General features: G+C 42.0%; 1 protein-coding gene across 1 annotated transcript in view; it reads right to left on the reverse strand.

The window, feature by feature from the left end:
* Alk (ALK receptor tyrosine kinase) overlaps positions 1–27,562 on the reverse strand; it is a gene marked incomplete at its 5' end in the record, with an annotated part of 685,791 nt that overhangs the window by 472,436 nt on the left and 185,793 nt on the right. Inside the window, one exon of the mRNA XM_033762181.1 lies at positions 8,515–8,631. Coding sequence (XP_033618072.1) covers positions 8,515–8,631 — 117 coding nt within the window. The remainder of the gene's footprint in view (positions 1–8,514; positions 8,632–27,562) is intronic.

The following is a 27,562-nucleotide window of genomic DNA, read 5'->3' on the forward strand; positions in this document are numbered from 1 at the left end:
ATCACTCCACAGCTGGTGCTACCTGATAGAATAGCTTTTTTTTTTTTCTTTTAATCTGGGTAGGTAGTTAGGGCCTAATCCTTTAGCTAAACCTACAAATAAGTCTACAGGCATCAGAGTTAATAAAAGGAAAAACAAAAAATGTCTTTCTTTAGATGTCCTCCCCTTTTCAAAGCTTTGGGGGAGGAACATGCAGCTTTCTACTCACTAGTGATGAAATTAGCCAGCTCTCATCATTCAAGACAGAAGCGAGAAAGAGCTGGAATCAGATACTGAATGCTACTGCAGAGAATATATTTTATACAACAGAAAAGGCCCCAACATAAATTAGAAGAAATATAGAGAGCTTTCAGAAAGGTTGGTCAAACTTTTTCCTCAAGTAGGTAATTTCAGGCTGGGGGTGAGGAAATCATATTAGTTTCTCACCACCTCATCTCTTCTCATAAAGCACTGGCAAAAAGAAAGCCACACTCAATTCGGGACTGGAGAGCTTGCCTGAGAAAAGACTGGCCCATCTGTCACGGTACCTGTGGCTGGACTGGTGAGGCCTACTCAACTCTTCCCACTTCTTGCCACTGGAACACAAGTGAAGACAGCCAGCCACACATGGTGTTCCACTATGGACTTGCTGAGACCAGGAAACTTCGTTCTGATGAGCTATCCCTTTAGGCAGCAATTTTCCAGTCAAATCTCTCTACCCATGTTTGAGGCCTTAAAAATAATGAAGTTGTTAACATTTCTTAAAATGGCTTTCCTGGCAATTGAAAGGTATAGATTTATCACTCAGAAGTCTGCTGGCCTCTTTCGTTCACAGGCATGCAGGCTTAGCCCCTACAAATATCCTACCCTTAAGGGGACGGGAGTCTTGGCTTCAATTCTGCCTTCAGCTTGCTTGGCAGTGCATCTCAGGGTGAATCCTAAACATCTAGGCTTTAAGGTCAGCCCAGAGAGGCTACTTTTCATGGCAATGGTCCTTGCTCAGTGCAGAAGTATTTCTCTGGCCAATGGATTCTGAGAGCTCAGGGCCACTGTTTATTCATCTTTGTATCTGTGTCAGCTCTTGCATCAGGCATGGGCCAGGCACTCAGGTGGCAGTGGTGGTGATGGTGAAGGATGACTGTGGGAGATTCCTAAGTCTCAGCTGAATTAAATGTGGCAGGAAAATGAAAAAGATCTGAAATTATCACTGCACGCAGTCAAGGAGCTCTTTCCTTTCAATCCAGAAAGCTCTTACATCCTTCATGAATTAATATCAATAATGGTGCCGACTTTGGTGCCCTCATCCAGTGTTCAACAACACTGTTTGACAGTTTGGGTCTTGTCTATCAAGAAGAGAAATCATAAAGTTCTGGTCCACCAGCACAATTTGAAAGGAATCTTGAAATCAAAAGTTTGCTCTTTTGCACTAAGGTGGCACAGCACTGCACACTCATTTTACAGATAAGGGAAGTAAGTGAAGCTCTGGAGACGAAGTAGGTTTATCAAGGCCAAGCAGTGGGTAGGTAGGGGCTTAATAAATTCCTGGGGTTTTCTTTCTTCAATTTGTGTTCTCTTCTCAAGATGCTCTACAAGGAATACATACATTACCCTCTCTGATATGCAGGAGATAGACCTTCCTGCTTGGAAAAATCCACAAATTATAAATGTTTTCCCGTAGGGATACTGAATGACTTTGAGGGAAAACTCAAAAATGTTATCTGAAGACCTGCAGTGTTACAAATCTGATTACAAAGCATTAACAATACAAAGACCGGGTTTTAATTATTTATAGATACTTGCCCTTATCATAAGATAACACTCAGTGTCTGGTTTAAACAAAATAAAGAAGTAATTCTTATCTGGAATCTCCTGAGAACCAGTGATCCTTCTCTCCCCCTGGGGATGCTTAGGAATGGCTAGAAATACCCCAGCACAAAGTACAATGCTAAACTGCCTAAGGGCTTTTGAGGCATTCATTTTTAAAGTTTGCAATGAAAGGTAACATTAATATGAACCAAGACGAACTGTGTTAGAGATGAGGGACGTCAGGCTGCAAAGTGGAGCTCTTCTGGAGAGAGCGGAACATCTCTGTTAGGTGCATTTTAAAAGACTCAGGCCCAAGGGAGTTAGTAGCAGGAACAGGTAAATATCCCCAGAAGGGACCCAGAGCTGTGTTGTGCGGAGTTCATAAATACTTAATTGAATAGAGCCTGATGAGAAAAGTCCACCCCTGGAGGCCTTCTGCATTCATTCATCACACGTAAGTCTTTAAGGATATCTTCTGTGTGATGAGATAAAAGAAGAAGTAAATGTAGCATGGTGCCTGCCCTCATGGGGTTCACTCCAGAGAACTTCAAGAGAAAGAAAAATGTTCAACATTCCCCTGCAAATGCAAATGCTCTGCTCCAAGCCTGCTCCTACTACTGCCGAAGCCCAGCTACTAAGAGCTACTAGGCTGAGCACCGAAAATGGGGAATTCTATACCATGCATATGTGGCCTCCTAAGTGCTCCTAAAACAGGATTAGCAGGTTGCGTAGGTGGCCCACTCAGAGAAAAAGTGAATGTAAGAGAAGTCACTTGACTTTCTAGCCAGAGAACCCCCTTCTGTGTGATCTTCCTAAGCTAGGTTTCTACATCTACAAAAAGATGGAACGGAATCCCAGGCAGGAGATTAGCAAAGCTGTCAGGGAATTAATTACAAGCTCCCAGAACACACATGCAGAACAGTTCCCAAAGTCCTGCACATGGACTTTTCCCAAGAACTCAAGCAGGTTTTTCAACAGGATGCCTAGACCTGACCTCAGCCTGAGGTTTGAGATCCCAGCATTGCCACTCAGGACCCAGATGTACAAGTTCTTGATGTGAACGGCATAAAACGACACAGATGCCAAGGAAAGCTTGCTATCGTGGCTTTCCTCACCAGAGCCCACCCTATGTTCTCCAGCATGTACTTTTATCTTGCTTTTCCTCTGCTGGCTCCAGCTCGCTTTGCTGAGTCAGTTTCTCCCTCACTCTTCACTTTTACTCTTTCAAACAAACCTTGTCACCACTTTTAGCCCGCTCCATTCCATTCTTTGTTTGAGACGAGAAGAACCTAGAATCCAGCTCCACAGGGAGATGCGAGCACCACAAGACCCAGTAACATTCCTTTGGTGAGCCATTTCTAGAAAGAGACCACCTGTTAACGTCACTTGGTGAGCCAGCCAGGGGGAGACCAGGTAAGCCCTCAATGGACACACGTTTTTGTTTTGTTTTGTTTTGTTTTTGTCCTCTAAAATATTGAAAAGGCCTAAGTCTTTTCTTTTGTCCTTTCCCTCACTCTCTCCCCTAGGCCAGAAATGCACGGGACTGTTCTCATGTTGTACAGAGAACTTTTTGCTACTTTGCCTTCTGTGGAGAATAGCGAGGCGAATGAGATGGGCTTTGTTTTCCTTCCAGCCACAAGAGATGTTTTTCTTTGTTTTTGTTTTATTTCTTTACCTATTTATTTTTCTTTCTGGTGGTATGCCTTGTTGTTTGAAGGTCTGTTTGCTACTCTTTTTTTTTCAGTTATTTTATTTTATTTTATTTTTTAAGGTATACAGTACAGTTTCATTAATCACTGAGATCTTGTAACTGTACAAGACAGGTCTTGGTTCTCATTTTTTCCCCTTACCCCCCCTGCCCTCCCTCTACCCTCTCCTCCCTTCCCTATTTACAAATACTTTATTTCCATTTTTTCATTTTCTCATATTTTTTCTTTTCCCTTATTACTACCCTTTTTGTTTGGAAAATTAACCCAGTCTCCATGGCTTTTTTTTTTTGTACCGGGGATCTAACTCGGGTCCTTGCACTTGGGAGGCAGGAGGCGGAACCACCGAGCTAAATCCCCAGCCATAAATGGCCTTTTTTTTTTCTTGGTTTATATTTGGTATGATGCTAGGACTAAGGGTTCCCCAGCAGGGTGCGGGTGGCACTAATAAATAGGCTTAGAGCATGCATGGAATGATGCAGCTAGACATGGGCTTATGTGAACTGCCACCCTTTTCTTCCATTTTTTTCTAACTAGTCTTATGAGCTAAGCCTCTGATTTTGGAGAACAAAAGGAAGGAATCTCTCTCTCTCTCTCTCTCTCTCTCTCTCTCTCTCAATTATTATAACCAATACAAAGGTTCTTCCCTGTGCCAGAGAGAAAACTTTGTCCATTTTACTAACTTGTTTCCTCCCTGTCTTCAAACCCACCTGCGGCTATAGCTTCCTGGTTTGACTTCTTCCTTGTTTAAGTGCAAGTAATTTAAAACCTTTGCCTGACAATCTGAGCAGAACAAATAAGCAGGGCTTAAAATTTAATTAAAGATACTGTGAGTACATGAAAACAGAGCCATCCCTGTTCTTAGACTTTTTACTCTTGGAGTAAATGCAAGAGGCAATTTTCTCACTGTTTTCATTCTGGTTAAGCGGAGTCATCAAGGGACTCCAAATGCCACCTGAGCCACCAAGAGGCTCAGAACACAGGTAGAGCCATCAAGGGACTCAAACTACAAGTGAAGCCATCAAGAAGCCCAAGTGGCTAAGAAAACTTTATTTGGGGAAGTTCTGCCCTTACTTCATGGGAGTTAAAGGATTAAGTAAAGGCAACGAGTGCCTTGGAGCCCTTCTCCCCACTGAGTTATGAGTCCAGTATGGAGACAAAACCCCCCAGGAGGCTTTCTTCTGTGCTTCAGTAAATGATGCTGGCATTACTCTAAGGTTTGGAGAGAGACATCCGTCTCGTCTGTGTTAGGGTCTCACAAAGGATGTTTTGTGGAACCCAGGGGTCTCCCCTCTCTGCATGGGATGCCACATTAAGGGGTCCAGACCTACTTGTCTCCTTCTCTCTACAGGCCCCAAGCCAAGCCAATGGGAAACCTTTTAGACTTCACAACCATGAGGATTTCACTGACTTGGCCACTTGGTCATATTTTTGAACAGTGGAAAGGGTTTGATCCTGACAATCCAAAACAGAAACAACTTATCTACTATAGCAATAGGGTTTGGGTTCAGTATGAACTGGGAGGTGGCTATGGGATGGTACTTCATGAAACTACTCTCTAGCATTTCTGCTTAAAACATACAAGGCAGAATGGAATGTGTTTTGTATAGGCTTTTGTAACTACAGAGGAAAGGCACAAATACTAAGAGGAAGGCCTTAGGTTCTGTCCTGGGACTCCCACTTGTCTCTCAGGGGGATGTGGATCTTTCTGATCTGTTTGATGACACTGGGAGGTCTCTTCCAGCTCCTCCTCATAGTCTCCAGGCCAATAAATCAGGCCTCTTTTTCAGTTACGGATGTATTACAGGCAAGGAACTATGCTAATGGACAATGTTCTTTAAAAAGGGAAAGAAACCATCTCGAAAAGGTTATTTTCCCTTCAAAAGAACCAAACTGGAACTGTAATACTTGTGGGGGACTAAGAATGATGTCTGGTATGCTACCTGCTCTTAGCAGAGAGATAAAGAGGTGTGTTTTTTTTTATATAAATATACTTCCATAGATTCATCTGCCACAGAAGGAGAAGCGCTAGTAGGACACTTCACCTGTCAGTTAGCCCTAGATATTCATTGTATACAAAAACTTCAGATGGGGCCACAGACACCTATGGCTCGATTTCTGGACTTGGGTTTTTCTGTGATCAGCAATCAGGCCCCAGAGGAGGTACAGAAGAGAAAGGCTAGGATTACGGCTGTTGCAATTTGTGATGCTTTAAACCCATCCAGGATGTCTAAAGAAAAACCCAAGCGCAACCAGGGAAAGAGTTCCTGCTTCAAGTGCAAGAGGACTGCACAATGGGCACGAGATTACACCAAGCCTCTGTCTGGGCCCTGCTCCGTATGTGAGGCAGCTAACGGCTTATGGCTTTGGAGGTCTGACTGTCCTTGCTCCCAGACACTACTGGGGCCAGGAAAGCCAGACACCTCATTCCCTGCTCTGACAAAGCCCAGAGGAACCTAAAATGCCCCTGTCCATTGACATCACCATTTCCTCCAAGGAACCCTGGATAACCTTAGTCATCATGGATGAGTCAATTCAATTACTTCACTCTGCTTTGACTTAGTTCTCTAGAAAACCTTCTGGTGGACTTAGGCTCATAGTTGAAGCCAAAGGGACCCCTAATCAGAGAATCTTTGCAGCTGTACTAACAGAAGAAGCAGCAAAGTTAACTTTGGGTCAGAGACTAAAAGTCCTGACTCCTCATCAGGTCAGAGCTATTCTGTAAAGAAAAGGTTACCTGTAGTTAATAGGGTAATGGTTCACTGAGTATCAAGTCATGCTGTTAGATACCCTTGAGGTCATTATTAACAACAACAAAAAAAAACTTGTACTACTATTAACTTGGCTTCTTTGATGCCTACAGGCCCAAAAGTTAATCGCTCTTGTGAATAAATGATCTCCTAGATTATGCAAGCAGGCAGGATATCAGTGACCTGTCCCTGCAAAACCTAAGGGGGTGTGGTTCACTGATGGCAGTAGCTTTGTCAATCATATACAAAGCACCAGCAGGAAATTCTGCAACTCATAGAGGTGGTCCATCTTCCCCAGCAGGTTTCAGACATGTATGTAAAGGTAACCAAAGAGACAGATGTGAAGTCTCCTTGGGAAATCAAAAGGCTGATGGGAAATCAAAAAGGACTGCCCTATAGCTCCCTAAGATTCTAGCCTTATTCCCAGTTCCTGAGGTAACATTAACACCAGTCTATACTCCCTGGGAAGATAAATGGGCCTCAGGACAAGGGGGGATTAAAAAAGGACTCTGGTGGTATTTAGAAAACAAACTAGCCCTTCCTCAAGGGACACAGTGCAAGGCTATAAAAATATTTCATGATTCTTTCCATGTAGTTAGAGACATTGGAAATGGCCATTCGCAGCCCTAGGACTAGCAGCAACCATGTGACAGGTCTGCAAAGCTTGCCTGTTCTGTGCCTACAATAACCCAGGCAAGCCTAAACCACCTCCTTCTTTAGGACCTGTGTAGAGGAGAAGGACACACCCTGGGGAGGGCTGGCAATTAGGCTTTACCCACACACCACCATGCGGAGGATTTAAACAGATGTTGGTCCTGATTGATACCTTTACAAGTTGGACTGAAGCCTTTCCTACCCGTTCAGAAAAGGGTACTGAGGTAGTCAAGGTGCTTCTTAAGAAAATCATCCCCAGATGTGGACAACCCCAGTGTTTCCAGTTACAATGGACCTTCTTTTACCTCTCAAATAACTCAGGGAGTGGCCAAGGCTTTAGGAATAAAATATCAACTCCATTCTGCCTGGCAGCCTCAATCTTCTGGAAAGGTAGAGAGAGCCAACTAGACTCTAAAGCAAACTCTGAAAAAACTTTGCCAAAAGACATCTGATTCTGACTCCAATTGCCACCAACAGCACTCATGAGGGTCCATAACATGCCCAAAACTGGGTCAGGTTTGAGCCTATTCGAGATGTTATATGGGAGGCCATTTCTATCCATTACTCTGACATTATAGGAGACCCAGAGACCTCCACACTCTTACAATATCTCATTAACCTGGGCCAAGTACAACAGGTTGTCCAGATGTATGGGAAGAGAGTCCTGCCAGCTCCCGGCCCACCTTCTTACTGCCAGTCCCATCTGAACTGTCTAAAGAACATCCCCCAAAAGGACAAAGGTATTCCTGTGAGCCTGTGGAAGCCCTGAGATTTCTCTTCAAAAAGTGAGACTCCTGTGTTGCTACAGGAAGTGGAGAAATTTGACCTGGTCTTAATAGTGAAGGTTCTTTCTGCTGTCAAAGAGGCAGTTCAATGGTCAGTAACTCTCTTCTCGTGTTTTCTGACAGGGTTCTCTTCCTTCAACCCATCCAGTGAGCCACAGCACACAAGTTAGTTAGCGTGCATATAACTGCCAGCAGGGAAACAGAGACCTCCTCTCCTTTAGTACTTCATAAAGACTAACAGATCTCTAAGGGGGAAATGAGGCAATTAGGGCACGGCAAAGCTGGCCAGGAAAGTAGGTGTGACTTTCAGCAAGTGACTGCGTGGTAACAGATCTGTTCTGTTTAATTCTGAGGCTGTTGAAGAATCAAATGTGCTGAGATATTATCAAACAACAGACTGGAAATCTCTGAGGTACCACCCAAATGTAAGTGAATCTCTGGAGAGGCCCTGGAACACCTGTGGCCCTCATGATGACAATGCCTTCTTAAGAGGTAAAGGTCTTTAGAAATACTGTGCCTTCGAGCTTTAGATCCAGAAAGCTACAATCAAAATGCAAATAAGTATCGCATCCAATGATTAATAAGAATATCATGCACAATACAGGCTGGAGGGATGGCAGCCTTTGGCTTCCGTTAGTATATACAACACAGCTGGAATGGTCTGGTAGCATTGGGTGGGTATCACTGGGAAACAGAGGACACAGAAAGATTGCTTTTTATAATAGGGGGGTAAAAGATCTCTGCAAAGCCATTAGTCACAAACCACAGCTCTTATCTCCCTTAATTACGAGCTAGTGATAGTACAGCATGTGTAACTACCAGAAATATACTTACCATATCGGCTGCGATGAGACAGGAAAGGGAAGGAATCTTTCATTATCCAGGTCAGATTCCACAAAAAATAATCAGGAGGAGAAGGCATGTTTGTTGGTGACTCCAAGGTGTTATGACCTGGACATAAAAAAGAGAGAGGGAATACTGATCCATGTGTGTAGAATAGTTCTTGTAGCTGTAACTCCGTATCAGACATAAAAATAGTTCTTAAGGGGTTTTCATGACATTCAATGGGAAGATGAGGAAAAAAAGCACTAGTAGACTGAGTTGACTTCGAGACTACGATGTACGTTTTCTACCAAGTGCAGCCAGATTTTAAAAGTCTGAATATTGTGTTGAAGGCTATGCCAAGGATGTCTAGAAGATGAACTGGACGCCGAGCCATTTAATGAGTTGGTTTAATAGCTCTATCCAAAGTCTATTCTGCCTGTAAGATTTTGTGCAACTTTGTAGAAAACTTCAATTCATCTCACGTCCATCTCTACTTTATACTCCAACACATAACTTCATCTAGTATTGTTTGCTTGGGTTATTGCCTTATCAAAGAGAGGGTTGAAATTGCACTATGAAGTTATGAGTACTTGACAATTATGTTATTTTCAGGGAGAATAAAGGTAGGTGTTGGGTTTTCCCACATGCAAGAGGCCAGGGAGTCACAAAGGATTAATGTTTCTGATTTGCATGAGGAAAGAAAGGTTAGGAAAAAGAACCAAACAGTGTTATTCCTGTATTTTACACTACCCCCAAAGGAGTTTCATATGGTGAAGAGTCGTTACACTATATCTATAAATCAAATAAGTACATGCTACATGCTCTTGTACTGTGTTCCCAGAAAATCCCCAATCAATCACTATTCGCTAATGTTTTATGGCAGCAAAACTTTTTTCTGCTAAGAAGGAAAGATCTGAGAATGAGTTCTGTTTAGCAGGTGTAACACAACTGAGTGAGGGGAAGGGAGAAGGAAGGCAACTAGAGTTTCTTCCGCATCCTGCATAGTGCAGATACCATACTGGGCTCTTTACAGTAATTCTCTAAGATGGGAACTGATCTCCACTGCAACAGCTGAAACTCACAGGGTCAATGATAGAATCCAAACTCAGACCAAGACTGCCTAGTACAAAAGGCTATGTTCTACTATGGGTGGGCTTGTCACTCCAGCAATAGCCACTTAAGAGTTACTTTGCAAAGAAGAGGAAGAAAATAAAGAAAGAAAAAAAGCAGCACGAGTAGCAGAAGCATTTCCCCAGCCTATCTGGCCTCCACTTTCTTCTGCATCCTCTGTATTACTGGCAATGCAGGGTCCAGCTTTTTTTTAGCATCAACCCCACATCATGCACATTAGGAAAATCTCCACCTGGGTGACCATGGCAGCCTCTCCTTTCCAGATCACGCCACTTTCTCTATAAGTGCCACACTTTTGTAAAGCTGCCCAGAGGACCATGTGCCCCTGAAATTAGAACAGGGTGGGTATTCTTAAAAAGGAAGAATCTCTGTCTTCCATTGATCTGAGTTGGAAATGCCAGCTCCTAGGTACCTAGAAAAGAGTTTTTGACACCCAACCTTCCAGAGATCAGAACTGACTTAGTCAGAGGCAGATGCACCTTCCTGCAACATTTTCACAAAATGGCTCAGAGGAAATGCACTGAAAGGGCTCAAGAGTTATGCTAGAGAGCTGCAGAGAGAAGCCGTCTCATTTCATCCTCACATCAACTCTTTTTATAGGTGGACAATGGGGCTCAAAGAAGTGAACTCAAGGCTGTGTACGTTTTCTTGGGAAGGGCTAAGTGTGTTAGTCTTTAAAAATTGATTAGTATGTATTATGCATATGTGGAACAGGCACTCTGCTAAGTACTTTAAATGTCTGATTTCATTTACTCATAATAAGTACTATGACTGTCCCCGTTTTGCAACTGAGGAACCTGGGGCTTAATGAGGTGAGATACCTGGACTGAGATCACACAGCCAGGAGCAGACAGGAGATCAGAGAGAATGAACAGATCAGGTCAGCTGTTAGAAAAGCCTATGCTCCTTCCACCACACAACATGGGCCTCTACAAACTAGTGCAAGGTGGTCCTGGTTTCTCCACAATGCCTGCGAGGCTCCACCCTGGGCAACGGCTAAAGTTGAAGGTCACCGTAGAGTAGAATAAAGGGCCTAGGAAGACTATGACAACCAGACCTCTGCAGTGATTCCCATGTAAACAAAAACTGGCATCACTATGTCTGAGTCATCAGTTTAGCTCAAATTTTAAGTAATATTGAAGCAACAGGAAGATTAAGCTTGAGCTATATTTCCCTGTTTCTAACGGATGTCATTTTCTTAACCATTCTGTGTGGAAACAGTAGTTACTTCTTCCTGGATGTGAAGAATCAAGTCAGTGGGGCTAGACTTCAGGAAGTACTAATGACTCTACGAGTGGGCACAGAGTGGCAGATGATATTTTATCTGGACGGGAGCCAGGTAACATATTCATAGATTTTTTAAAAAATCTGAAAGCATTTTTAAAAAGATCTCTAAAGGACTGAGTCATAAATGATAAGGAGATAGGGATATCACCGTGAGCCAACCCTACAGACAGCTTAAAACAATTTATGGTCTTCCAAAATGCCAACAAATTGCTGGGCATCCCCAGAGATGAGTATAGGATCAGAAAACAGGAAGTTTTATCCTGCCCTTGTACAAAATTCCAGAATTCTGGGATCAAAGAGGTCTCAATCTAGTCCCCAGAGGAGGGTGGAAAGATTAAAAAGCTGGATAAGGCTGCAGGAACTAATGGAAGGATCAACCAAAGAATGGACCTCCCTACCTGAAAAGTTAAAGACTAGGAAAAACAGCCTACATGGAACTTGGACACATCTGGGACAGAAGTGAGTGCAAGTCAAAGCTCATAGACTATGTATAATATACAGAAAATGACTTCTGCATTGAACAAGCACAAGGTGAAAAGGACACGAGTTAGCCTCACAATCCTTGTCCCAACCCAACTTAACTCACGGTGAGAAGGGAGCTTTCCATCATAAGAGAAGCCTTGCAATCCATTTAGTATATTTCGTGCTCCACTCTGAAAATATGAAGATCCAGAGTGAAATGGACCTCAGCAACACAGATATATGGGGCAAAACTGTAACAAATAGAATGAATCTTGGGCCCTTTGGGCCCCTGAATAAATGAAAGGTAAGCAGGTGCCCAAGTGATGGCCTAAAGAGAAAACAGGGCAGGAACATCCCTGGACTAAAGACATTTTTTACTAGCTACTGGCATGACTTTCGATTGTTGTTCTAGTGATTTTATGAGCCTTTTGTTGGCACTGCAGGGTATGAAAGCACAGTGAAAACATCAGCTCTTTTTTGGTATGAGAATCGAACTTAGGACCTTGTACTTGTGAGGCAGGCAGCAGAGCTACTGAGCTAAATCCCAAGACTCTTATCAGCTCTTGATACTACATTTTCACCATGCCTCACCCCACTATCATCCTCAAACTCAATCTTGCACTTCCCCTCGTTCCTCTATATTCTTAGCAAACTTGTTTATTTTATTGAGAAAAAAGAAGCAAATCTACTCGTTGACCGTACCCTGCAATGTGACCTTCTCTCCCGTTGCAAAGGAGAAGTTGCTTATATTCTTAAGCAATGCTGGCCCCCCCTTAGGTGCTAATGCCATTCTTTATCAAATAATCTGCTGTTGCAACTGACCTCCCCTTCTCAACTGCATAAAACATGTGCCATCTTCAAAGCGAAAAGATATTTCAACCTCCCTACTCTCTCCAGACATTACCCCCGTGACTGCTCTCCTTTACAGCCAGGGCTCTTAAAGGCTGTTTCAGCTCCTGTTTCTACCCCCCACCGCCCATTTTCTCTTAAATCCAATAAAATCCCATTTGTTGATTCGTGATGTTATTTCTTCTGCAATTAGGGTTCTGTTCAAAAAAACCTTGCCTACACCTGTCTTCCAGAGTTTTACCTTCTGGCAGATTAAGTGTTACATATTAGATCCATTCTGATTTTAGTGTAGCATATGTTGAGATATAGGAGTCTAGGCTCAGTTTTCTGCACATAGCTAGCCAGTTTTCCCAGCAGTATTTCTAAAGAGGCTGTCTTCCCTCCAATACATATGTTTGGCCCCTTTGTCAAAAATCAGCTAGCTGAATTGCCTGGAGTTGTTCATGCCACCTCTATTCCAGTGATGGTGAACCTTTTAGCGACAAGTGCCCAAACTGCCACCCTAAACCACTTATTTATCACAAAGTGCCAACAACTGCAATTATACCTGAATGCTGAGATTGTAGTTTAGAGAAAAAACTGTTATCTGATGCTCAAATAGTGACACAACTTGCTCATGTGCCAACAAAGAGGGCTTTGGGGCACATGTGCCATACATACATTACCACTGTTATTCTGTTCCATTGATCCACATATCTGTTTTGGTACCAGTACCATGCTGTTTTCATTATTATAGCTTTGTAATATAACCTTAAATCTAGGAAAAGGACTAATATGTAGAATATTTTAAAAAGTAGACCCCCTTGAAATAAAAGACCCAATCAAAATATGGGCAACCGAAATGAACAGACGCTTCTCAGCAGATACAAAGAGGCCATAAATATTTGAAAAAATGCTCAACATTATAGCCATTAGAGAAAAACAAATTAAAACAAAACTGAGATTCCATCTTACTCTAGTAAGAATGGCTATCATCAAGAAATTAAATTATAAAAAAATTATAGAGAGGCTGAGGGGGAAAAAGAAACCCTTCTACATTGTTGTAGACATAAACTAATACAACCTCTATAGAAATCAGTGTGGAGATTTCTCAAATAACTAAAAATAGAAATTCCATTGACGCAGCTATTACTGTTTTGGGTACCTTCCTGAAAGAGATAAGGACATCATATTACAGTGATACATGCACACCCTTGTTTAACGCAGCACAGTTCATAATGGTTAAACCTTGGAAGTGACCTTTAAGTCTATCAACAGGTAAATGGATAAAGAAAATGTGGTATGTGTACATAATGGAATACTTCTCTGCCATAAAGGAGGATAAACTCGACTTATCTGTAGGAAAATGAATGTACCCTGAGGCCATAATGTTAAGTAAAACAAATCAGACACCCAACCTCAAATATTGCATGATTTCTCTTACCTGAGAAACCCGAAATACAAACTAAAACAGCAAAAAAATGAGAAAATGAAAAAATGGAAATAAAGTGTTTGTAAATGGGGAGGGGAGGAAGAGATCTAGCCAGTTTTCCCAGCAGTATTTCTAAAGAGGCTGTCTTCCCTCCAATACATATGTTTGGCCCCTTTGTCAAAAATCAGCTAGCTGAATTGCCTGGAGTTGTTCATGCCACCTCTATTCCAGTGATGGTGAACCTTTTAGCGACAAGTGCCCAAACTGCCACCCTAAACCACTTATTTATCACAAAGTGCCAACAACTGCAATTATACCTGAATGCTGAGATTGTAGTTTAGAGAAAAAACTGTTATCTGATGCTCAAATAGTGACACAACTTGCTCATGTGCCAACAAAGAGGGCTTTGGGGCACATGTGCCATACATACATTACCACTGTTATTCTGTTCCATTGATCCACATATCTGTTTTGGTACCAGTACCATGCTGTTTTCATTATTATAGCTTTGTAATATAACCTTAAATCTAGGAAAAGGACTAATATGTAGAATATTTTAAAAAGTAGACCCCCTTGAAATAAAAGACCCAATCAAAATATGGGCAACCGAAATGAACAGACGCTTCTCAGCAGATACAAAGAGGCCATAAATATTTGAAAAAATGCTCAACATTATAGCCATTAGAGAAAAACAAATTAAAACAAAACTGAGATTCCATCTTACTCTAGTAAGAATGGCTATCATCAAGAAATTAAATTATAAAAAAATTATAGAGAGGCTGAGGGGGAAAAAGAAACCCTTCTACATTGTTGTAGACATAAACTAATACAACCTCTATAGAAATCAGTGTGGAGATTTCTCAAATAACTAAAAATAGAAATTCCATTGACGCAGCTATTACTGTTTTGGGTACCTTCCTGAAAGAGATAAGGACATCATATTACAGTGATACATGCACACCCTTGTTTAACGCAGCACAGTTCATAATGGTTAAACCTTGGAAGTGACCTTTAAGTCTATCAACAGGTAAATGGATAAAGAAAATGTGGTATGTGTACATAATGGAATACTTCTCTGCCATAAAGGAGGATAAACTCGACTTATCTGTAGGAAAATGAATGTACCCTGAGGCCATAATGTTAAGTAAAACAAATCAGACACCCAACCTCAAATATTGCATGATTTCTCTTACCTGAGAAACCCGAAATACAAACTAAAACAGCAAAAAAATGAGAAAATGAAAAAATGGAAATAAAGTGTTTGTAAATGGGGAGGGGAGGAAGAGAGGGCAGGGAGAAGGGGGAAAAATGAGAACCAAGACCTGTCACGTAAAGGTACAAGATCCCAATAATAAATGTAATTGTATTGTATACCTAAAATATACCAATAAACTCGATTAAAAAAAAGCAAAATAAAAAATAACAGGAAACAGAGAGAGAGAGATTTTTTTACAAAGGGGAAGGAGACCAAGAAACAGAAGGAGGAAAAGGAGGCCGGGTGTGGTGGCACACGCCTGTAATCCCAGCACTCAGGAGGCTGAGGCAGGAGGATTGCTGTGAGTTTGAGACCAGCCTGGGCTACATAGTGAGTTCCAGGTCAGTCTCAACTACATAGTGAGACCCTGTCTCAAAAAACAAACAAAAAAAAAAAAAGAAAAGAAAAAGAGAAGATATGTTATGTAACATGTGCCCACTCCGCACAAGGAATGCAGTCGTTATGTACTGATAACATGTACTAATTTTAAAAATTTCTTTAAAGTACAATAAAATCAAGACTATCCCTACCATTCTAGGTCAAGGTCACTAGTGACCCCAGACTGCAGCTACAATAAGTGAGTTTCTGCTCAGATCTTACCAACCCTCTTGGCAACATTCGAACACTCAGCCCCATCCTGGTTTCACTGCTGAAAACTATTTCCTCACAGTGGTTCCAGCAGGCTGATGATGACCAATGACCATGAAGTACAAGTGACCCCGGACACCAGGCCTTACTGCGCCTGAGACTCTTTGCTGGCCAGTGAAACGAAGGGCCTGTTTTAACCAAGCTGACACAGATGTACGCATTCGTTCAGTTCTGAGTGAGCAGGACTACCATGTAACCCTTTGTAAGGTTTCAAAACTTTGACTTTCCTTCCTTAGAGAACTACTCACTCAGTGAAATCTTCCTTGCCTTACATGTAAATAAGCTCAACATTTTTTTCTTTTAAATAACTGTGCAGGATCTTTGCTTTATTATTTGACAGGTATTAAGTTTGAAAAATTGGGCTCTTTCTCCCTCTAAACTCATTCTCAAAGTGATTTCATCTGGTTTCATAGCTTTAAATACCATCTATGTACTAATGCTCCTAAGTTTATATCTACAGGCTGAATCTCTCCCCTGAACAGCAGAATATATATATATATATATCTAACTGCCAGTTCAAAATCTCTGTTTTATTGCCTGATAATCAGCTCAGACACTACATGGGCAAAACCAAACATGTGAATGCCCTTTCACATAAACCACACTTCCAAAATCAATCCCAATACTTACCCAGTTACTTGGGCCAAAAACCAAGAAGGAATCCTTGCCTCCTCTCTTTTTCTCACATCCTACAGCAATCCATCAGTAAATTCTGATAGCTGTACTTGAAGTGTATCTCTCCCCATCCTTTCCATCATTTATCACCTTGGCTACTGCTACAAGCCCCCAGCTGGTTTCCCTTCAGTCTGTTAAACTGACAAAGTAGCCTTGACATAGCTTTCAAATTTCTTACTACGGCCTCCCTCTCAAATGCCCCATAAGGTCTGGTCCCTGCGTCTCTGTCAAGCTTTACTCCCTACCATTATCCCCTTGTTCAGAGAGCTCAATCTCACAGGTCTCTTTGCTATTCTCCACTGCCACCTCAGGACCTTTACACTGACATTTTTCCCAGTCTAGAAAGAACCTCCACCTCATAGGCATGTGGCCATTCCTTCCCTCTATCCACATCGCTGCCCATGTGCTGCCTTCTCAGAAGGAATTTCTCCCCTCATCCTATGGCAATAGTACTTATAAGCTGCTATCAATCCACTTACCCTGCATTATATTACTTCTTATATAAAGACGTTATGTATATTCATTTGTTTATTTTGCACTTCCTGCAGTAGTCACCACCCATGTCTGGCATACAGTAGGCCCTTAAAAAATATTTTACAAGTGAATGAAACCAGAGCCCTACAGAAAGTAACACTGGTACTTGCTTGCTCTTTAATTTCAAGTTAATCACATACTTAGAAAAGCCCCAATTTTCCAAAAAATGATGATAAAGTTAACAATAATGCAAACTCTAAAAACTCCTGAGTTTTGTAAGGGCCATATGAGGCAATGTATGTACATGGTATACTCTGAGTAATATGGCATTCAAAAAGTTTTATGCTTCTATCTCTATTTTAGAATCCAAAATGAAAGAGTCTTGATGCCTTTCATATACGCAGAGGATCTTGTCAAAAGTGCTCCCAAAGAACTACTTCTCCATCATTCACTAGTTAATTATTGACTTTTCCAACTGTCCGCCATTTCAACTATGCCGAGTTTTGGCCAAATGGCAATGTATCTGTTTTCAAGCTTTACTCTTACTTGTGTCACTGTGTGTCTATTTGTGCTTAAGCCAACAGACATAAGATGATCAATAGATCATATTTGCGTCTGTGTTAGTAATAAAGAGCAGTGCACATGTGATGGTCATTTACATGAATGCCTCAGGTTCACTATTGGGCGTGTTTCACAAACCAACATCAATAATAAGATGTAACAATGCTTCTGTTCTAAACGCTCTTTGGAATTGCTCCTACCTCCCCTTGTACACATTTTACTTATTTATTTTTCCTTCCAACAATAAGACTATCAGTGACAGCTTGCTAGTTTTTTCGCCTTATTTGAAAACACACTTAATAATGTATTATTTTACAATGATTTTGTGTCTCACAAAGCAAAGCTCCATGTGGTCAAATAAATGGTTGTCCAGATGTCAAATAGTGGAAAGCAGGCAGGGCCCAGCGAAGAGCACAGGGCAGGCCTCTTTGGGGGATGCACTGAGCTAATCCCACACCTGTTCACCAAAGGGACATTCTTGGTGAATTTACATTAGTATTAGAGTTAACAGGGATGTTGGAGTTGCAACAGGCAGTTAATTTAGTCTAAAAATAAGATGTGTGATTTCAGAGAAAAAAAAAAAACCAAGGAAGAGTTAGCAGATGTATCCTTTGTCCTAAGGACAGAGACCTCCCCACTCCTTCTCCAGGCTAGAAAATGAGGGCGTTGAACTAGCTGTTTGCTAAGATCCCCTCTGGTTCATAAGATTTGGTTTTCCATAATTTTCTTTCATATTTCTTCCAGCTGGCTCCTTCAGAGAAGAGCTATTAGTACCAGGGCAGAATTTGAATGACATTACACAGCCCCCTCTCCACCTTTTCCTAAGCCCCACTCCCTGCCAGGAATGTTCATGCTCTCTTTTGGTAGCTCAAGTCCTGAAGCAAAAAGTATTCTCTCATCCCATTGAGTAACAGTGTGAATGCATGTTTCTTGCCCCCTCCCCAGGCCTAAAAGGACCTGTGTGCAACTGCATTAAGGAGTACTGGTGGCAATCCAAAGGCATAATCCTTGCGTTTGGGGGGATTGATTACTTGGAAGATATTGTACAGACACACCAAAAAGGGAATCATGAAGAAGTTGCCTCAGAAATGGCTAAAGTATGTAAATTTAAAGCCCTAACACTTTGTTCACTATTTATTTTTTCAGCCTTATCTTCCATTGAAAAGTCTTCAATATCCTAGGGTATCCATTACAAATCAGTCTCCAAAGTTCTGCCCGAGCCAATCTCTGCTTAGATTATCCTTCCTGTCTCTGTTTTTCCTAAATTCTACCCTTTAAGAATCAACCCAAATCCTTCCTCCCCAAGGTCCCCCTTTTGTCTGAGCTGGAGCCCTATGAAAAGCAGCTGTACTAGGATTCAGGCTGTGCCAAACAAAACCTGAACTGGACCCTCTGCCTCCTTAACCATTTATGCCTCTTTGGACAGTGGCATGTAGGCCACTCATCCAATATGCTGTTCATACTACCTTAGCTGTTCATGACATTGGATTATAATAGTATGCTAATTTCATTACAAATCTTAAGCTTCAGGTCAACTGTTTATATTGATTTTTTTTTCCTCACAGGTTCAGAAAAAATTAGGGAAAACTTTCATGGAAGCTGTTGTTTGGTATCCTGTAGGAATGGCTTCTCAGGGTCAGTAGCAAGACCAGATAAGAGGCACAGAACTATTGTATCAGTGGAGATACCATGTCTATGCAGGCCACTAGTGATTCACAATTCATGCAGAGAGTCAGAAAATAAATGCAATGTGACATTTAATGCATCCCCTTCAAAATGTATCTTTCTCTTTGCACAGTCCCACGTCACTACATTTTGACCCACCTAGAGTGGCCTCAGTGTCCTAAGCAGATGCTCCTGACTTGTCTGAACACTGTAATTTCTTTTCTTGCCCTGAATCCCTTCTCCAACTGTGCTTGGTCACTTTCCCTACACTCCCTAGCCAGGATAAATCCATTGGCTTTCTGTAAGGCCTGATTCTTAACACACACCCGACCTGTGTCCTTGCAAAGCCTCAGTGCTTCCATTAGCAGGACAACATGACTATCTGTTCTGGGTCCATTTCTGTCGCTTGCTTGCACACTATCCTTTATGAAATTTACTTCACTGTGATCTCAAACCTATCCCCCACCAAATATGTTGACTAGAATAATAATCAAAAGAAAGACTTTGAACTGCTACTAGGCCTTTCATCTTGTGATCTCAAGAGAGCTTTACCCGGCACTAAATAATTAATGTACTGAAAGCGACACAAAGACAGGACAGCCTGAAAAATCAAGTCCATCAACAAAAGACCTTTCTCTTATGGCACAAGGGAGGCCTCGTAGGGATAATCACCCACTGAGAGCCCGGCAGTCTCTGGGCATGTTGGACAAGAGGCTATAAACTGTCGAGAACAACTGGCTCTTCTTTCAGCCTGATGTTTCAAGTTAGGAAGCAGCAGTTCCCACAGTGAGCACTGTGATCATGCAGCCAGCACCCTGGGGAGGACAGTACCACTTTTACAAGAAGACAGAAGCTCTACTATGGGAGAGGTCTATGTTCTCCATGACTGAGGGCTGCCTTATGCCTTTTCAGAGCCATTCACTCTTGGGATCCTCACAATGAGCTGTCGAGTTAACCTTTGCAGAAGAGATTGAGGCTAAAAAGCACAACTTCCCTATCCAAGGCCACAGAACTGGTGAGCCTTGGGACAGAAGGTACAATTATAGTCCTTGGATATAGGGACTGAGTAGGAATGCCACTCTACACCACAATGTTGGAGATGGTGTTGATTCCCCTGGAGAGCAAGACATTGAATTAAACACAGCAGAAAGAGACGGATCAGATCACAGACCCTTACAGCATTCTTTTAACTACAAACGACAGACAGATCCCTGCAGGTCAACCAGGAAATTGACCCAAAAACACACACCTTCAGTCAGCACAGCTGACTCTCCAGGACCTCAGGCTCAGACAGCATTGTTTCCATGGCAACTGCCACAGGACTGATGTTCCGGGCCCTTGAGGTGGCACCTTGGCTGGTCCAGGGGAAGGAGTTTTATGGTGAGGAAAGGAGGTGGATGGAATCAACACTTTCTCCTGACTTCTAGAGTTTTCAGTCCTTTATTGTCTACTTGTCACTCTCTCATTTTAGGGCTATCCTCCAAGAGACAACAACTCCAAATGCCACATTATTCAGCCTGACTTAGGGCTCCTTTATGCCAGAGACAAGGAGCACAGTGGTGTATCAGGCTGGTAGCTAGATAAAGACCTGGATTCCTGGGGAAAATGATGTTCCTGGATGATCTTGGGTAAACTGTTTAACCTATTTGAAGCTTTGTTTCTCTCATACAAAATAGAAATCTTCATGCTTTCTCATCCAACTTTATAGACGTTCCGAGAATTGATGGGACAGTATGTGCTCAGCCCTCAGACTCTTCTGAACAAAGGTACACCAGAAATCCTGGTGCAGTTGCTGAGGGACATTGTCATGATGATACACTTTAAAACATTACTAAATTAAACAAACTCAGCTTGTATTAAAACAGATAGGACAACAACCTAATTTGCTTTGCCCTACTCTAACACTTTATCATCTTTTTGCTTCCATCCATCTTACGCTATGAACAACCGTGGCCAACATTATCCTTGACCTTACGCAGAGATTCAGAGTAAGAGAGTTGGGAAGATTGTAAAGACTATTTATCTCTGTCTTCCCGTCACATATACAAGGAAGCTGAAACACAGGAAAGGACAATGCACTGCCAAAGGTCAGGTCATTAGCAAAAAAGTCAGAAATCTTACCTATTTTTCCATTCTCTGCCTCGACCAACCATAGAAAGTAGTAAAGAAAGTAGGAGGGGAATGAAATAGGCAAATATATTTTTGCTCTTTAAAGCTTTAACTTGCTGCTTTATATAGTGCTCTGGGGTCAGAAAGATGAAAATGAAACAATCAATACTTGGTGTGTACCTAAAGTACGCCCACACTAGGCTCATTCTGTTCTTTTGCCCAGCCCATACTTAGTGCTTCACAACCACTATCACACATTAATCCCACAATTTTCTATTCTCATTTCCATCTTTTAATGAGGAAACTGAGACTCATGGAGCTCAAGCAATGTGCACAAGAGCCTGGAACTGAAAAAGCTGGTGCTAAGATTAATTGATTCACTTATTAAGAATTTACTGGGCATGTTTGGGCCAAGCTCTTCCCTTGGCACTTGGGATACATCAATAGCAGACTCTCGGGGCTACGGAGCTTAGAGTGTGGTAAGTCGCAGACACAGTCCTAACAACCACTCTCATCTCTGCAGGATCTTTTTGGTGATATGTGGCTTTATGAAAACATAGTAAAGGTGGCAAGGGGACAGCACAGGAGAAATCGATGCTTTCAGATGAGGCCGTAGGGTAAATGAAAGAGTTAATTAGTTAAAGGGAATGGGCTAGGGTAGGAGGCCAGGGAGGGCAGGGGCCTAGTCAAGCATAAGTCTCTCTCAGTCCAAAGTACCTGCTTCTTACTCCATACCAATCAGGACAGATAATACTGAGGGACCCTCATGTACAGACTGACCACAACACCACTGTCTGGTACAGAATTCCTTGCAGATGGCATTTATTCAATAAAACACAGCCGAACGGGATCAATCATATCATAGATACCTGCAGTATTCTCCTAAATTAAAATGACAGGTCCTTCTAGGTCAACCAGGAAAGTGACCTAGAGCTGTTACCTAGAGCAGCTCTGACCCCTTGGCATGACTGATCTTTCTTTTCTGTCACCCTTCTTGTTCTTTGATAACAGCATGTTAACTGTGCTTCTCACAAGGAAGAGCCTGGCCTCCTACTTTTCCTTTCGGTATAAAATTGGAATTATCTTCTGCAAAAGTGAAGGGCTGAAACTGCCCCTAGAATTGCTTTTGCAGCCATCTAGGTCATAACAATAAGCCCAGATTTTATTCCACTAGCCAAGGCGTGAGCTGACAATATCAGAGCCAGTCTTGCCCACATTTTATTTTGCTTTAAAGATTAGGAGAAGAGAGGCAAAGAGGGAGGAGAGCAACAGAAGGAGAGTGAAAAGAGAGAAGGTGAAGGAATAGACAGTGAAGCAACGAGACCAGTATTAAGAAATGAAGCTAACACAAGGAAGAAAAAGAGGGAAGAGAAATCTTTCACTATTTGGAAGACACTGAGAAAAAGCTATTCACAGAAGCACTGTAAAAACGCCATAAAATATCTTGGGGAAAACATGAAAGTCATGCTGCTGCCACTATACAGATGAGCACCCTGGAATTAGCTGCCAGAGCATTGTTGAAAAGAAGAAATTCGATGGCCCACATTTCTGCCTGCCTCCCTTTTTCCTTCTGGCTTCCACCCTTCAAGTGGCCTAGCTCTAAAAGTAGAGGCAGTAATTTGGAGTCAGCAAGTGTGAAGGAATGTCGGAGCTGCTATTTGCTCTATGCAGCACATCTTGAGTACATCTTTTAGCAATATAATTTAAAATATATTTTCAGTTTCACTGCCGAAAATGTGCAAAAACTCAGGAAGGTCTAAAGAAGAAAATAAATATTACCCATGCTTCTATCATCCAGAGAAATCAGTGTTAGCATTTCATGGTACATTGTGTGTGACTTGGTTTTCACCCAATTAACATAGCATTTGGCTAGGAAGTATTTCAGAAGAAGGGCTAGAAGGAGTTGCTTTCTGCCTGTGGGATCCATCCTTTTGAACCATCTAAAGCACCAACACCAGCCAGTTCATGTCCTGGTGCACAGATGCTGAAACCACGACTAATGGAGTTATTCTTGGCCTTGGGCAAGGACCTTTGCCTTAGTTACTTTCTCACTGGTGAGACAAAATACCTGGTACCCACAGGTTAAAGGAGGGAAGGTTTATTTTAGCTCGCAGGTTATAGAGGTTTCAGTCCATATTTGGCTGGCTCCGAGGCAGGAAAGCATGGCAGAGAGGCATAGCAGAGGATAAATAGTCCATGGCACGGCAAGCAGGAAGCAGTGAGCCTTTCCTTTTTTATCCCATCTAGGCTACGAGCCTATAGGCTGGCAATACCCACACCCAGGGCAGACCTTCCCCATTATTCATACCAGAATTATGATAAACCAATCAGTGGACTACCTAGTTATTACACCCATAATCCGGTATCACATACCCATGATCCCGCCCTTCCCAAAAGCCCCACCTATGAGCCTGTGAGGCTTTAAGGGGATATCTAGATACAAGCCATAAGAAGCTGCCATTAAAGCAGCACAGGCTTGGCGAAAGCAAAGGTCAGCTTTTAGCAGGAAGGACAGGTCTTTGTAGATCTAGGAGACAGCTGGGCAGACCAGTAGGAGCAGATACCAGATGGTGTGCACAATACACAGGGCAGTAAGCACCTTCTTCTCTGATGAGTGCCTTGCAAAAGTCCTAAGGAGAAAAGACTACAAATCATGTGCATAGTGGTGCTGTTCTCTAAATGGCTGGTATAGTACACTGGTTTTATGACTTGGAGAGGACAGAAGAGTAGAACTCCATCTCATTCTCAGAGGAATAGCCAATGAGAGCAAACCAGAAATACAGTCCTATCTCTGGCCAGTGATATACCCCACATATACATGAAAGCTCTTATAGCCCCTTCATTCAAACCTTTGATCCTCATAAAGATTCTATTAAAAAAATCCAATTTACAGAAGAAGAAAAAACAAAACTCAAAACATTAACCACTTAATCCTAGTGCTTCCCTGTCTTTTTAAAAGTTTGCCACACATAAACACACACACACACACAAAATGATAACATTTGTATGCCTCACTGAGATAAACAGAAGAGGCTGCCCACAGCTAGAGGCAACTGGGCGTTTCTGGTCTAGCTCAGACTCCTAGAGTGCTGAGGGACACAGGGGTTCACTGTCTCTGCATGCCTATTGACCAGGTGGAGCACACACATAACCTCAGCACAAGAGAAGGAAGAAGGAAGCTCTAGACCAAGACACGTGACCAGTTACACACTGAGAAGTGACACAGCGCAACATCATCCTGCATCTCTCTCCAAAAAGCAATAGAGACGTGTGCTACAGAAGATTCTCTGGGCTCACTCTGTGGACAGAGCTGGGAAAAGGGCAGATGTGTCCAACACTGTTCACTCACACAAAGCAGGTGACAGGTGAATAAGGGCCTTGAGGTTAGATCTGATGGAGCTTCAGAAAGTTCCCATTCAACTTGTATAATGGCTAAAAGATTTCACCAAAGGAAAGGGATACAATGTGACTCTTTTCTTTACTTTGGCGACTCAGAAAATAATTTCACAAGATGCTTATTGAATGATCAAAAAGTAATGATTACAAATGACTAACTGCTGTAGGTAGCCTCATCTCATCACAGAGGCCTCTTATATCAGAAGTCTCATGAGGATTACAGTCTCATCATGATGGATGACCTTTGCTGATCAAAATGCCCTGGCTGCCTCCTTTTCTCCTTCAGCCATGGCGGCAGAAGGGGCCTTCTAAGCTTTGAGCATAAACCAAGAAATTATTTCCAGCAATGACACCAAAAGTAGCTTCCCAGATAAAGGACTCTTTTTCAGCAAGTGGCACTCTTTCTCCCTCAGACTTCTCAGGTCTTGCTGTCATTGGAGATTCTGGCCAACACCAGGACACGATGTCTACTGGAACCAGGAAAAAAGATAAACCGAACCTTCTAGCCTGCTGAATAAAAGACTGTATGACATATAAGTAGGTCACACTCAGGTAATATCTATATAGTATTAAAGTTCTGGATGGAAAATTAGAATATTTCCTTAAATCTTAGCTATAGCTCTAAAACCAAACAAAATATTTCCATTTTACCAGGACAATATCAATCCAGGCCAAGAGTTGCAGACAGTATTAAACAACAAAAATATTTGTAGCAGATGAATGAAACATGGTCTACATGGACAATACTACATTTATTGTCTATCACTGTGCATAAAAAGCATGCCTGACTTCTAGAAAGGTTCTTAAAAATTTAGTAGAAAAGCAAAGTCATTTCCCTGCTACTTGCTCACACTCGGCAGTGGGAGGTAAAAAGAGGCCCAACACTGACGCAGACCTGGCACACATAGCAATTCTTGATATTTGTGCAGGATGCATTCAGAGACGTCTATAATTCCCACACTGGTGAATATTAATGTAGAACATCACTGTTTTCATAAAACATTATTAGCACAACAGACAGAAAACAATAAATCATTTGCCATCTAAGTGACTCACAACCACACCTAGCCTAACAGTGTGACATTTTCAAATTCTTATCTCAGCAAAATGACAATTGATTATATACCACGTCATTTGGATTCAATTGCAAATAGTAAAAACTACGACTGTTAAAACTGCCATTACTGGGAAGTCGCTGTACTCAGAATATACAAAATACAAAACTACTTTTCTCACCTACTCTGAAACAGGCAAGGACTGTTGAAACAGGCAAGAACTGCTGGTGTATACTCCAGAAGTTCTAGCCTTGGCTTCCTCACACTCCACGCATAGAGATCTATGTAGTGTTCCTATGAAACAAGTGCCAACTATATCTATAATAAATTTAACTCTTCTTTAGCTTGAAAATACTAGAGAGAGGCATATGGATGAGATGGTGATTGTTAGGGAGTGCTATGTACTGAATGTTTATGCTCCCCCTCATATGCTAAAAACCAACCCCATTCATACGTGGGGCATTTGTCAGAGTCCTCAGGAATGTTATTTGTGCCCTTTTAAAAGTCCTCATGATTATTTGTGCCCAAGAGACTTCTCATACCTTCCATTATCCGAGTATACAATGAGAAAATACCACTTAGGAATCAAGGATTGGGCACTTACCAAGACCGAATCTGTCAATACCTTGATCTTGGACTTACCAGCTTCCAGCACTGTGAAGAATAATTTTCTGCTGTTTATAAGATAACCAGTTACAGTAATTTTTGTAGTAGACAGAATAGACTAAGATAGGGAAACCCAAAAAATAAAGGCATTGAGTCCTGGCCTTCAAAAAATATGTAAATGCAGCAAATGAAAACAAACAGAGAAACACTAGAATGGGAAGCAGTCTGCCAGGAAGAATAGGAAGGGAATTTGCAAGTGAGGAGCAGGAAATTTACTTGCAAATAATAGAGCCTGACACCAAAGAGAAAGTCACACACTTGACTGGTGAGGCTCTCACGTGCAAGGGAGTCACTGAAGAAGAGTAAGCAAGCTCATGCTCCTGGAAGTCATACAGGAATTATAGGCAAGATTAGGGAAGAAAATATCTGATATAACCACCAAGAGAAGGAAATGCTCACCAGGGCCTCTTCCAGCTATGGACTGTCACTGTTTATAGAAACACATGCCAAAAGATATAAGACTTATAAAAGGGGCTATAAGCCACATTAAGGAAAAAGGGAGCCTCATGGGGAATCCCAGATGGTACCACATCTAATCTTGCAGTTGAGATCATGAGCTCAGCCTTGAACTCAACTCACAACTGTACCACTTGCTACTACCTGTGTGACACAGGAACAATAACAGAACCAATCTATATGTTTGTCTTGAAAATGTCTTGAGAATACTTATGAACTGCCTAGCACAATGCCTCATACGGAGTAAATGTTCAATAACAGTCATCTATATTTCATAAAAATAATTTATATCATTATAATAAATCAAGTAAATGTTGGGCAAACTTTGGGCCTAATCATTAAGTGGTGTGAGTTCCAAAAGTTTGGGGAAGAATCACATGATCTCTTTGAGGGAATCATGTACTCTATAGACAGAGGACAAAGATCTGTAATTCAGACACACCCATAGGATAACCAGGGCTGTCCAGATAGTGGCTGGAGGAGTTTAGGGGAATGTCTCAGAAAAATGGTGGCTGTGGGCGCTTGGGCCTGCTAAACCTGTGACCTGCAGTTCTAACATACTATTTATTAGCCAATATCAGAGGGGCCAACAGTGTCTGGCTTAGACTGGTTATAATGCATACAAAGGCTAGCAAATGTCAGGTAGACTGTCAGTCTGGGGATAAGTAAGGCATGAGTCGGGCCATCAAGGTGAGAACTCAGGCATGGAAAAAAAGCTAGGGAGCCAATTACGGAATCTGGAGAGCAAGCAGGGAGACAGGGCATGAAAACAACACTGGATCCAGGTCTCAGCCTCATTCTAACCAGGTGTCCACTATCACTAACTTGGAGAAAGTGAGCTCTGCTTTTTTATATTCATTACCCACACCGAAACACAGGCAAAAGGTGCTGCAGACAATTTCCATCATCTACCGGGAGCTCCGAGAAATCCCCAGGACTTCAAGTTCTTCCAGAGAT

The sequence above is a fragment of the Fukomys damarensis genome, unplaced genomic scaffold (genome assembly GCF_012274545.1).
Source record: "Fukomys damarensis isolate Sample0158 unplaced genomic scaffold, DMR_v1.0_HiC HiC_scaffold_2, whole genome shotgun sequence".
NCBI classification, from domain to species: Eukaryota; Metazoa; Chordata; class Mammalia; order Rodentia; family Bathyergidae; genus Fukomys; species Fukomys damarensis.